Genomic DNA, 13,487 nt, shown 5'->3' with positions numbered 1-13,487 from the left:
TAAACTCTAATGCAATGTCAGTGGAAAAGAAAAAACGGTGGAAACAGTCTTACTGACTTCAGTCAGCATTAGATCAAACCCTTGCAGTTTAATTTTCAGACGAAGAATGTGCCAATGGATGACTTATCTCATGGTTTAAACTGGCTCAAATGTTCTATTTCTGATCTGCTGCTTATATTTTAGTCAGTTCAAAAGCATATTAAATAAAATTGTTCTTTTTCAAAAAACAATTTCCTGGAATCTTACTAAACTCTGAAAAAATTGCTCCTTCTCATTTACTTCCCTTAGCATTTAAAAGAAAGGCTTTGAAAATACATTGAGTTGCCACCAAGAACAACTTTATACTTTTTTTTTGCCATCAAGCAATGCAGTTTTTCTAGTATCATAGCAAAGCTACTTATGGTAAGCTTACTGTGGTAAGCTGTTGGTAACCAAGTACCTAAAATGCAGATACTTGAAAAAAATGCTTTATTGTCTAATGGAATGCCTTAATTTCTGGTTCTTTAGGTCTTGCACAGTACAGTGGTGATCCCCGAATTGAATGGCATTTGAATGCCTATGGCACAAAAGATGCTGTTTTGGATGCGGTTCGTAATCTACCATATAAGGGAGGGAATACATTAACAGGTACAGTGTATGTTTTAGCTTTTGCCTTTTATTAAAGAACATATCCCAAGCACAAATACAGGCTGGGTGGAGAATGGCCGGAGAGCAGCCCTGAGGAGAAGGACTTGGGGGTGTTGGTTGATGAGGAGCTCCACATGAGCCGGTGGTGCGCGCTTGCAGCCCAGAAAGCCAACTGTATGCTGGGCTGCATCAAAAGAAGTGTGAACAGCAGGTCGAGGGAGGTGATTCTCCCCCTCTACTCTGCTCTTGTGAGACCCCACTGGAGTACTGCATCCAGCTCTGGGACCCCTAACATAAGAAAGGACATGGACCTGTTGGAGCGAGTCAAGAGGAAGGCCACAAAGATGATCAGAGGGCTGGAGCACCTCTCTCATGAAGACAGGCTGCGAGAGTTGGGGTTGTTCAGCCTGGAGAAGAGAAGGCTTCGGGGAGACTTTATAGCAGCCTTCCAGTACCTGAAGGGAGCCTACAGGAAAGCTGGAGAGGGACTTTGTAGAAGGGCATGTAGTGATAGGACAAGGGGTAATGGCTTTAAGCTGAAAGAGGGTGGATTTAGATTAGCTATAAGGAAGCAATTCTGTACCATGAGGGTGGTGAGGCACTGGAACAGGTTGCCCAGAGAAGTTGTGGATGCCCCATCCCTGGAAGTGTTCAAGGCCAGATTGGATGGGGCTTTGAGCAACGTGGTCTAGTGGAAGGTGTCCCTGCTGATGGCAGAGGGGTTGGAACTAGATGATCTTTAAGGTCCCTTCCAACTCAAACCAGTCTGTGATTCTATTCTATGATATTCTGCTGAGCAAACTAAGAAGTGTCAGTGTTTATTATGAAGGGTGAAAAGGATAGGGTTTTTGCAGCGTGCTAATGGCTTTATCCAACGTCAGTGAAGTCTTTTCTGAAGTGCTTGTCTCATTGGCTTCACTGGGAATCTTTCTGGTCAGGACAGGGTCTCATAAAACAAAGTATACATGAACTCTCAGTGCTGGAAGTAAAATCTTTCACCTGCTAGGAAGAAAATGCAAAATCCATTCCTAATATTCATGCACAGAGCTTTATTCTGGGGAAGGAAAGAATGTTGTTTTAATATCTGACAACTGGTAATAGTAACTTTTCAAATGATCACCTGGGGCTTTTAGATTTCCATTGACCTTTTAGTAGTTAGAGCAATGAAAGCCCAGAAGACACTTAGTGATGGATAAATGGGGCATGCCTGTCAACCTGGGAAAAATACAGTCTCTGAATACAACTCCAGTATCATCAAAGCAGCAGTTAGTAAAGCTGTCTTGCCAGGAGAATGATATACCCAAAGACCCAGACATGGCTTTAAGTAAGTTGCCTGCCATTTTTTTTGTTTTGGCGGGGAAGGAAGGGGACAAAGAATGTGAAAGATTCTCCTTCTCTTCTGCAACAGCCTTTATTTTGGTAGGAGTGATTGCAGTGGGACAAAGGACAGAATGACTCTAGTATGATTCCAGGAATGAGATGACTGTGAGGTAGCAAGTAGTAAATGATCATGATTATTTTATATGGATGTTAGAAGAAGGTGAGTTAAGAACCTTTGCTGTGGGAGACTTAAAAGAGTTTTCAGATGGGATCTCATTGTGACGTGTAAGTTTGTCCTGTGGAGTTTTTCTTCTTGCTTCCCTTTAAATAATTAGCAGTTTTAAAATCAGATTCTCCCTAAGCTTTATTTAAGCTTTTTTTCCAGCTTGTAAAGTGGAAAGAAAAAACAAACAAACAAATTTAAGTAAGATTGTATGTAGTATGGGGATTTACTAAGCTATCCAGGTCATGTTCTTTCATATAACCAATGTAGGTAGAAGGAGAGGGGACTTCCTATTCTAACTTTGTGGAGTAAGAAAGAAAAGATGGTGTGTTCACAGGAAGATAAATTTTGGTTTCCATAGCCCGTTTAAAATACACTGATCAAAAGGCTGCTAAAGATGAATGTCACCTTCTCTGTAGTTTAGGTTGCTTGCTGGAATTTAATCTTTCAGTAAGTAAATTCTTCTTTCATACTTATTCTTCATTAAAAGGTTTCTCAGCATTTTTAAATTGAGTGTAAAGACAAACATTGTGATACTAGCAAAATTAGTGGACATTTTCCCCTTTTAAAGTCTTTCAAAATGTTTCCTTTTTTTAGGTCTTGCCTTAACTTACATTTTGGAAAACAGCTTTAAGCCTGAAGCAGGTGCAAGATCTGGAGTGTCTAAAATTGGTATACTGATCACTGATGGGAAGTCCCAAGATGATGTTATCCCTCCTGCTAAAAACCTACGAGATGCTGGCATTGAGCTGTTTGCTATTGGTGTGTATTCTGCTGTATGCATGTATTGTGTCCCATTATACTCTGGTGTATTTGTATCTGTTGCCCTCTATATTAAGGAAGTGTTCTTTTTTGTCTGTATCCAGTAAGTATCATCATTAATTTAAATCGTCTTTAATATGCTCCCCAATTCATTGCTGCTTTAACTGGAATTTAGAAGTATACATGGATGCTACATTATCAGGAGACAGCTGAAAAAATGCCAGTTACGCTGGCAGAAGTTAACATCTTGAAGTAACGTCTTAATGACAGAGCAATCTGTAGTTGGTTATTAAAAACAAATAGAAGGAATTGGATTGTATTTTTTTATTAATCCTTGTGAATACAAGATTTTTTTTCTTGTTGCAAATATTTTCTTTATTTTTCATGCCAATGAAAGGTGTAAAGAATGCAGATATAAATGAACTCAAAGAGATTGCCTCTGAACCTGACAGCACACACGTCTACAATGTTGCTGACTTCAACTTCATGCATACCATTGTTGAAGGTCTTACCAGAACAGTGTGCTCACGAGTAGAGGAACAGGAAAAGGAAATCAAAGGTGAATAAGAAACAAGATCTAATGTAACTTAATGTGAACTTAGAGCTACAAATCCTATTCCAAATACCTGCAATGCTAATCTGGCTTCTGGCACTTGACTCATGCTGTATATTCTTTTGCTTACAAGGAAGTACGTTGTTAGGGAAGTTACCTTCCTAGGTATGTTTTATTCTTGCTTTGATATCTTTAATCTTTTGCTCTCTGTCTTTGATAGTGGTAAATATTATGGGTTTTGGTAGTACCAAAAATACAAAAAATATGCATTCATTCTGCTGTAACTATTTCCAAGTGGTGGGTAAGGAAAAAATTTTTATAATATTCAGGTTTGGGGATGAATTACTTTAACAGCTGCACATGGAATTGTTACATTTGTGCTGTGATTTCCATCTCCTAACTTACTGGTTTTATTGTCTCATAAGTTTTCAAAATTTTCAACTATTAAGATTGTTTTGTCCCTTCCTGATGATGGAATTTTTTTTCTCTTTCTTATTTAATACACAAAAAATATATTTCAGAGCATAAGAAAAGATGGTGGTGAAGAAAATTGTTCCTATATAAAAAAGCCTTCTCTGACTACAATATCTTTTTGCTTTTCTGAACAAAAGAAATGGCTATGAAAACATGTTGCAGTTTGTCAGAGAAACAGTCCTACCTGAGGAAACTCTTTCTGAAAGTCTTCAGTGGATTTTGTTTGTATTGCTTGGTTTGTGATTCTGTAATATTACAGAAATGCTGACTGATTTTTCAATAAGCTTGTAATATAGATCAGTAAGGAAGGCTGTCTGCACACAGATTTCTACCTGTGCAATGAAAAAACGTGTATTAGTAAGGCTTCATTCCATTTTTTCCCTCTTTTATTCACCTGTAAACTGGAAGAAATACAGAATATTAGCTGTGTCTTGTGGGGAAAGTAAGCAGTCAATTGGGAAATTGAGAGGGAGAGGATGGAAAAACCATAGAGATGAGACATCTTTGTGGAAAGGAATGATTGCCAGAGAAGATGACCATTCACTACATATCTTCAGTCTGCTGACAGGCAGCATATCAGTTTCCAACCCGCAGAGGAGCACAGGAGATCACAGCTGTATATGTGCTTGGATGTTTTTAATGACTATGAGGAAGGCACCCTTAAAAAAAAAACACCAGAAAGAGTGATAGGAGGAAGGACAGGGAAGCCTTAGTTTTGTATTTTTGTCTCTTTCATAGAAAGGTTTATGAAACACCAGGGAGGCTTAGTCCCAGTGAAAACTCCATGCACAGTACTCATTATTAGTTCTTTGTTTCCACTGAAAATGACCTAAATAGATGTGCAGTAGCCAATTATTTGATTTTCTGATGAGAAGCGATCTTTGGAGCTTCTATAAATACAACAAACCAAATAATTATTTTGCAGAAGGGAGTAAAAAATCTCTGTTGTCTCTAACCCAGGAACAGTAGTTGCTTCACTTGGGGCTCCTTCGGATTTGGTCACATCTGAGGTAACAGCTAGAGGATTCCGGGTTAGCTGGACCCATGCACCCGGCAAAGTGGAAAAATACAGGGTTGTGTACTATCCCACTCGAGGAGGACAACCGGAAGAGGTAATAGGAGGAAAAGCTTCCCAGAAATTTTTAATACAACAGCAAGAACTAACCAGACAGAAAATCCATGGTCTTTATTTAAAATTACCCTGAAATTCCCTGCCTGGGCTCTGAAGCCCACTACAGAAAGGAGATATGGGCACATTGTATGGTGGTGAAGGTTAGGCAGTAGCCAGGCTGCTTTTCTGTCATGTACTTTAAAATAAATGTGCTATAACAATGAGCACTTCTGGGGGGTGGGGTAAACTGCTTGCATTTTTGCTTACACATACAGTTACTTGAACCAGTTCTATAGACTCCCCCTGCACCATTCTGTATACAAGAACAGAAGAGGTAGGAGCTGGTGGGAAACTAGATTTTCAGTTCTAAGAAAAAATAATTCATAAAAGGAAGATGGTATGGGTGTATATTTTGGGTTGTCTACAACTGGTCATTGAAAATTTGGAGAGAGGTAATTATTTGAATAGGACTTAGGCATTTTGGAGATGGGAAAAAATGCAGTAGAACAAGCTTTTGGCTTCAGCTGACAACTTACAAAATTGAAGGGAAAGGCAGAAGAGCAAAAGGATTTAACTAAGGATATATTTTATTTCTTTTTGTACTAGAAACTTGTTTAGCATGGATATGTATTATTGTCAATTTGAAGTACTGTGTGTGTACATATGTCATAAAAAAGGAATATTTATGATGATGCAGTAATTGCATCAATAAGTGCCCAATATACACACTTAGTCTATTGCATATGCTTTATTTATCTAAGCAATTCCTGTGTTCTAAATGGCTACTTTTATCAGCTGAACATTTTGATTATGTATATGGTTGCTGTTCTTTTTTCAGACACCTTATTGTACATAAAGGTAGCAAAAGCAAATTAATTTATGAACTGAACTTTAGTACATTGATTGCCTGAAAGAGGGATTGATTGATTTGATGGTAATATAATTAGTTTGCTTTACATGTATTTAGTTGAATTTTCTTCTAAACAGGTTGTGGTAGATGGAAGTTTATCAACAGCAGTTCTGAAAAACCTGATGTCTTTAACTGAATACCAGATAGCTGTATTTGCCATATACTCAAATGCTGCTAGTGAGGGCCTCCGTGGAACTGAAACTACGCGTAAGTATCCTTATCATGGTTGTTACGGATTTGACTGTCTGCATTTAATCACACTGTGAAGCATTAGTCTTTGTGAAAAAGAAATGCAGAAGGGAGCCTTTTTCAATTTAGCTTCTTTTTAATGCATTTGCCTTAAATTAATTTCTATTTGAATTAATTCTGGGCTAAGTTCCTAAGTCCGAATGCTCTGTGGATATTTAAACGCTGAGAAAGGGCTGAACTTTGAAGTTGATTGTATTGAACCCTAAATTAGAACATTCCTACACTTTGGGTGTGGAGCCAACCTTTATAAATTAGGTTTGTGGCTGAAGATGGTCTCATGAGTGGAGGATTAAGTGGGACCAGAAATACCTGCACATGATTCCCACCAGCGCCAAAGATTTCAAGGTAACTTCTGTAAGTTCCTTTCTCGATGATTCAGTTATTTTCTGTTTGTAAAATGGTGACTTGGGATATTGTTAGAATGAATACATTTACAGTTTTGGGTTCTATAATGAAAACTATGCTAGTACCTGAGATAATGTGCTGCTATTGACCATATAAATTTTATGCATTTGTATACAAAATACAGTTAGTGTTTTAGTAAATATGACAGATATTAGGAATGGAAGTAAAGAGTAACTTTTTAGTTCAAACTAGGAGCCAGGAAGTCAATATGGGATGTTTCAATAGCTGATATCTTCTGGAAGAACAGCACAGCAGGGCTCAAGCAATCTAGAAGATTTCTACAGTGCTTTGGCAACAGCTTTCTGACACAAGTGATTGAGGACCCAGCAAAAGAAGGTGCTGTGCTGTAGCTGATACTTAAAAACAAGGAAGAACTGATTGGGGGTTTTAAAGTCACAGGTAGCCGTGGCTACAGTGACCATGAGATGGTGGAATTCAGGATTCTAAGAGGAGGGACGAGTGCAAAAAGCAGGACCACGACTCTGGGTTTCAGGATAGCAGTCTTCAGTCTATTGAGAGATGTGCTTGGAAAAATCCCAAGGGATATGGCCCTGGAGAGAAGAGGGATCCAGAAGAGCAGCTTGATACCCAAAGATCACAACATATAAGCTCAAGAAACGCCCATACATACAAATAGGAAATCAAGCAAAGGTGACAGGAGGACAGCATGGATAAGCAAGGAACTCCTAACAGAACTCAGACATAAAAAGGAAGTGTATAAGAGATGGAAGAACAGGCAGATGACCCAGGAGAAGTGTAGAGCTGATGTCTGATCTTGCAGCGGTAAGTTTAGGAAAGCCAAGGCCAACCTGTAGCTGATTCTGGCAAGGGATGTGAAGAGCAACAAGAACGGACTCTACAAGTGCATAAACAGTAAAAGGAAGACTGAGGAAAACATGGGCCCACTCCTGATTGGGACAGGGGACCAGGTGACAAACGAAGTGGAAAACACTGAGGTATTCAGCGCCTTCTTTGACTCAGCCTTTACTGGTTAAAATAGCCTTCAGAAATCCGAGGCTGCTAAGATCAGTGGAAAAGTCTGGAGAAAGGAAGACTTACCCTCATTTGAGGAGTAGCAGTATAGGGAGCGCTTAAGCAAACTGGACACATGTAAGTCTGTGGAACTGGATGGGCTGCACCTGTGAGTACTGAAGGAGCTGGCTTATGTCATTGTGAGGACAGTCTCAATTATCCTTGATAGGTCACAGTGACTGGGAGAAGTTCCTGAATACTGGAAGAAAGCAAATGTCGATCCTTTGTGAAGCAGGATCTGGGGAACTACAGGCTGGTTTATTGTCACCTCAATCCTCAGGAAGGTGATGGAGCAACTAATCCTTGAAACCCTTTTCCAAACACATGAAAGACAAGGAGGTGATTGGAATTAGTCAGCATGGATATGAACAGCATGACCTCATGCAGTTCAACAAAGGGAAGTGCAAAGTCCTGCCCCAGGGGAGGAATAACCCCATGCATCAGTGCATCAGTACATATCAGGGGGGGAGACCATCTGGAAGGCTGCTCTGCAGAGAAGGACCTGGGGGTCTTGGTAAACAACAAGCTGACTGTGAACCAGCGATGCATACTTGTCAAAAAGAAGGCCAAGAGCCTACTGGATTGCATTAGAAAAGGATTGCCAGCAGGTTGAGGGAGGTGATTCTTGCCCTCTGCTCAGCACTGATGAGGCCACACCTGGATGCTTGGTCAAGTGCTGGGCTCCCCAGTACAAGAGAGTTGTGGACTTACTGGAGTGAGTCCAGTGAAAGGCCACAAAGATGATTAAGGGCTTGGAGCATCTTTCATAAGAGGAGAGGCTGAGACAGCTATGGCTGTTCAGTCTGGAGGAGAGAAGGCTTAGGGTGGTCTTATGGATGCGTAAAAATACCTGATGGAGGGAATGAAGAAGAGGGAGCCAGACTCTTCTCAGTGGTGCCCACTGACAGGACAAGAGTCAATGGGCACAAATTAAAACCCCGTGAAATTAAAACTGAACAGAAGAAGACACGATTTTATTGTGATGGTGTTCAAACACAGGAGTAGGTTGTCCAGAGATGTTGTGGAGTCTGCATCTCTGGAGATACTTAAAACCCAACTGGACATGGTTCTGAGCAACCTGCTCTAGCTGACCCTGACTGAACAGGGAAGTGGGTTAGACTTAGATGATCTCAAGAGGTGTCTTTCATCCTCAATGGTTCTTTGATTCTGTGTCAGTGCTAATCTTCCCAATCTGAAAACAAAAAAAAAATAGGATCATATAAAATTATTCGAGACTATTATTTTAGTCTCACTCTCCCAAAATGTCGTCTCCAGCCACGTTATACCCCATAACGCGGTGTTAGGACCTGTTTAATTTATTGAGGCAGAGAGAACAGAATCACATACTGAGCCAACAGGATTGTTTTGTATTGCATCTGGTATTCCTTTGAAGTCATCTAGTCAAGTTCTGACGGAGCCCAGCCTTGCTGGCTTTCTGCGATCTGATCGGATCACACCCCAAGGTCATGCAGCATCAACCACTTTATACAGCTGTCTTTGATAGTGTTGGAAGTAATAGTCTGACATGTGCAAGTATTAATCACTCAATATGATAAAATACCTGCAGTTTGAAAGTATTTTTTACTATCTTAATGGAGAACTACCGAAAATTGTAGTTTACATTCCTGTCTTTGTGTGAGATACTGACAGATTAAAATAGTCACCAATCACATTTGTTCATGTAGAACATTGAAAATAGCTTACAGGTATGTGGAATCTAAATAGACACATTTAGTATGCATAATGTACAGATAATTAGAAACATTTGTGATTTAGTAGTCACTTCTAACTTGAAATAAATATGAAATGCATTCACATTTTAATTTGCTGCAAATATATTTTTACCTGGTTTAGTTTATCCCAGTTGGTTTTTAGTAGGTTTAATTTACCCAAGATGTAAATCAGCATTAGCTACTGGATATTTATATTTGGGATTCTGAGCTTTTCAGCTGAAAATTCCAGTAGAAAACACCACTTGTTTAATTTCCAGTCACCTTTTCATTAATTGTTATTTATATTGCCAGAGTACCTAGCAGTTCCTGTTGAGGGTTAAAATATGAGTCATAAGTTAGAATTAGAGGATACTTTTCATGTAGATTTTTAGAAACAAAATAAGGAAAAGGACAAGTAATGGATACTCTCCCTGTGATCCTGGGGCAGTTTGAATAGGAATGAGACAATGTGGTAGAAAGTGCCTTCAGAGTATCTCAACATGTAGTTTCTTTCTGTAGGTATCAGAGGTCTGAGTGAAGCTCTGAGGGAGGAGACTGAAGTACATTTGAAAATATTTCTGGGTAGTTTCTCCCTATAATTAGAGGAAGTGTGGGAATTCATGGGAATGTAAGTCAACACATCAATAAGGGTTTAAAAAGGATGGAGGTAGGCTGCAAAAGGTTTGGAAGTGAAGATAGATGGGTAACCTGGAAGTGGAAACCTGAAGAGAGGCCTGGGTTGAAGTTTTGCCCACGTTTACAGACAGACCTGAAGAACGTATTGAGTGAATGGCCTCAATGAACAAGAAAGGACGAGACTGGCATGTTTTTATATGGGAAGTTGAGAGCTCTGTTAGAGCTTGTTGAACATAACATAATAGATATACTACTCCTTGGAGATGTCAGCTAGACAGGCTGCAATTTTTGTTTGAACAAGGAGGTTAGAGAAGGTCTGTGAATTATTAGCACAGTTGCTATTAGAATTGGTTGCTGAATCTGTGTTTGCAGATCGGATTCTTCAGAAACATGCAAAGCAGAGCTTTGTAGAGGCTTAACATCCAACCTATTACAGTCTCTCTGAGTTCCTATTAGGAACAGTTTGATATCAATTACCAACTGCCTTCTGTTTTTTTCAGACCCTTTGAGTCATTTTAGGGACTATTCTCAGTGCAGAAGTTCCAAAGGAGCAGCCAAAGTTTTCTTATATCTCTCCACTGACTGGATATTTTGGTGGGATCCATCAATGATGTAACAGCACTGGAGAAGCCTTGGGATGTTATTCTGTGAGAGGAAGAAAGTGAGGATAGAGAAGTGCAAAATGCTACAGAGTTACAGAGATACAAAGAAATATTCAGGAATCCAGATTGGTGCTATGTTCTGGTATCAGTGCCTTAAATTCACAAATAAACCTCCTAATAATGTTTGAATTTAACTCAACCTCCTTAGTTGTACTCACCAGGTTAGCATTCACCATGATTTGCCATGGATGATAATGCCCACATTTGCATAATCCCACTGACATAGGCCTGGGAGCCACTTTGGACAGTCCAGGCCTTTAACACACAACAGTTTGTAGTCAAAATATTTTTACGTCCACAATGTGCTTATTCAGGGTTTCCTCTAGGGTGTCCTACCTCATGGCTGTCTCTCCCAGGCTCTGGCTTGGGAACTGTTGCCAGAAAGAGCTACCTCTGGGGACTTGTTCCTAATAGCAATTGTGCCCATTCTTTGATAGTGAGTGGTCATCCTCCTGCAGATCGGGGAGAAGGAAGGGTGAGATTTGAACAGAGTGATCTGGTGCTTAAAGAACAGAAATCCTCTGACTTGAAACATTCAAAGCCATTTAGTACAAAGAGCTGAAATGGCTTGTAAGGGGTAATTCTGCCCTGGCATTAGAATTGGTAAGGTCATAATTTCCTTGTTTCTCTAGTTCTGCGTTCTTTTATGTACTAATCAGCTCTTCATAGTTATGGCATAAAGACAGCACTTCCATGCCTGGAGATAGCTATATTCCACTGAGTTTCCTGGGGTAAAATAAACTGTTTGAAAAATAGCTCGTTGTTGAAGTGAGACAACTGAAGTATCTGTCTCTTGTTCCACTGTAGTTGCCCTGCCAATGGCATCGGATCTGCAATTGTATGATGTATCACAGAGCAGCATGAGAGCAAAGTGGAATGGAGTAGCAGGTGCCACAGGTTACATGATCCTATATGCTCCCCTCACAGAAGGATTGGCAGCAGATGAGAAGGAGGTGATGTATTGAGCTTTCATTTGAATAGCAATTATTAAAAAAAAAAATATTTTCAAGAATAAACCAGTACATGGCCTTTAACCTCTCACTTGATCAGCAAACACTTTTGGTTTTTTTCCATGACTGCCTTAAGTACTGTATGTGTTACAGACAATTAATAAAGTGCAAGTACCAATTGAGTATTTTTGTATGTCATTGCCATAAAAATGCAACAATTTCAGCTGAATTAAAGTGACTCTTTTGAAATGATACATGAGGTGATACCGTATCATCATATAAAACTAACACTTGAAGAAAAAATAAAGCAAAACTAAGATATTTTCTAAGTGTATTATCAGAAGAATATGACGTTTAGCCTTTGTTCTCATCAGGACCTTTAAAGTAAGTGAAATTTTTATATGTGATATTTATTGGTTTTCTTTTAGTTCTGTTCAACTTTTAAATTTAAAAATAATGCCTTCCATCAATACTGATTTTTAGGAGGTATTTTTAGAAGGAAACGAAGGTGGGACATGGTAAAGTCCAGTCTTCTGTCACTAAAATAGTAAAAACAGTAGACTTTTCTAAAGTTGTTAGCATAGTTCCAATGGAACTTCTGGTCTGGGGTTTAAAAGTTCTATGCTCAAGTTTCTATATGTATAATTAAGATTATGTACAACATCTCTTTTCAAGCAGGAACACTAAAATGCATGCTGGGGCATGCGAACTTGTGGAGAGTGTAGGAAGCTACCGAAAGCTCGCATAGATTTGTGCTCTCTGTTAAAAATGGGTCCTCCCTGAAAACTAGCTGATTCAGGAGGACTGAGATTTACCCTGAAGAAAGACTTTTTTTCAATAAATAAGTCAGTCCATGTTAATGTGGGTCTCAGTGAAGAGGTGGAGGAGGAAAATGATACATAGCTTAAACAGCAACAAACCTGAATGTCAGTGTGCAGGGAAATCAATTCCTCCTACGACATTTCAGTCCTATGACCAAAGATGAAACAAAGTGTAGCTGGGATTGAAAAGATAATAGTAGCTGCATGTTCTAGAGAGGACTATTTTGTCATTACTAATGTGACTAGCTGCTTTTAAAGTCCTCTTACCTGTACATTGGCTTTTGGCTTTTTGACAATTTTGTTCTTTTGATTATTGTGCAAAATCCCAAAATCTTGGGCCAAGTACCTCAGGCACAGTATCAGACAAATGCTCAGCAGCGCATTTGATCACATATCTAATTTCAAGTGTGTAAATAGTGTTCTTCTCCATTGTGAGCTAATTCGTAAATAATGTGTCTTTTTTATTCATGGTGTTTTTAGATAAAAATTGGGGAGGCCTCAACAGATCTTGAACTGGATGGACTATTGCCAAATACAGAATATACAGTCACAGTTTATGCCATGTTTGGAGAAGAAGCTAGTGATCCCCTTACAGGACAAGAAACTACATGTAGGTAGCACATTTCTATATTCACTCCAGTGTTAATAAAACTTCAGAATAGTCTTTGCACATATTAGAGCAAACATCTGATTTTAAAATCCGATTTGAATAGTCCATAGGGCAAGGTCTTAACTCTACTTAAGTTTCTCAGTGCGAATACTTATAGAGGCTGAGGATGTGAGTTTCTACAAAACCGCTTGGTTTTGGAATAGGATTGTGAACTCTTCTCTCTTGTTGGTAGTGGTGCTATGGATATCCCTGTTGATCTTGGTGGAACTACTGGCAGTTTTCTGAACTTGCTGAAGGTGAATGAAGGTCACCACGTAGAACTAAATTGAGACTGCTCTGCAGCCAGAGAACCAGATGTGTGGAGGAGCCTGCTCAGATGCAGAAGTTCATTCCTCTGGCTCAGCAGTAGTACAGACAGAAAAGAAGAAAA

At 39.3% G+C, this 13,487-nt stretch overlaps 1 protein-coding gene across 2 annotated transcripts in view; it reads left to right on the top strand.

Moving 5' to 3' along the window:
- COL14A1 (collagen type XIV alpha 1 chain) overlaps positions 1 to 13,487 on the top strand; it is a 125,650-nt gene that overhangs the window by 33,187 nt on the left and 78,976 nt on the right. For both annotated transcript variants that reach the window (XM_059815536.1, XM_059815534.1), the window contains exons 6-12: positions 508 to 627; positions 2,768 to 2,932; positions 3,330 to 3,491; positions 4,920 to 5,071; positions 6,058 to 6,187; positions 11,484 to 11,629; positions 12,928 to 13,057. In XM_059815536.1, the coding sequence (XP_059671519.1) occupies positions 508 to 627; positions 2,768 to 2,932; positions 3,330 to 3,491; positions 4,920 to 5,071; positions 6,058 to 6,187; positions 11,484 to 11,629; positions 12,928 to 13,057 (1,005 nt within the window). The remainder of the gene's footprint in view (positions 1 to 507; positions 628 to 2,767; positions 2,933 to 3,329; positions 3,492 to 4,919; positions 5,072 to 6,057; positions 6,188 to 11,483; positions 11,630 to 12,927; positions 13,058 to 13,487) is intronic.

This window comes from Gavia stellata, chromosome 3 (genome assembly GCF_030936135.1).
Source record: "Gavia stellata isolate bGavSte3 chromosome 3, bGavSte3.hap2, whole genome shotgun sequence".
Classification (NCBI taxonomy): domain Eukaryota; kingdom Metazoa; phylum Chordata; class Aves; order Gaviiformes; family Gaviidae; genus Gavia; species Gavia stellata.
The sequence above is the reverse complement of the archived record's forward strand: the minus strand, read 5'-3'. Positions and strand labels throughout refer to the sequence as shown.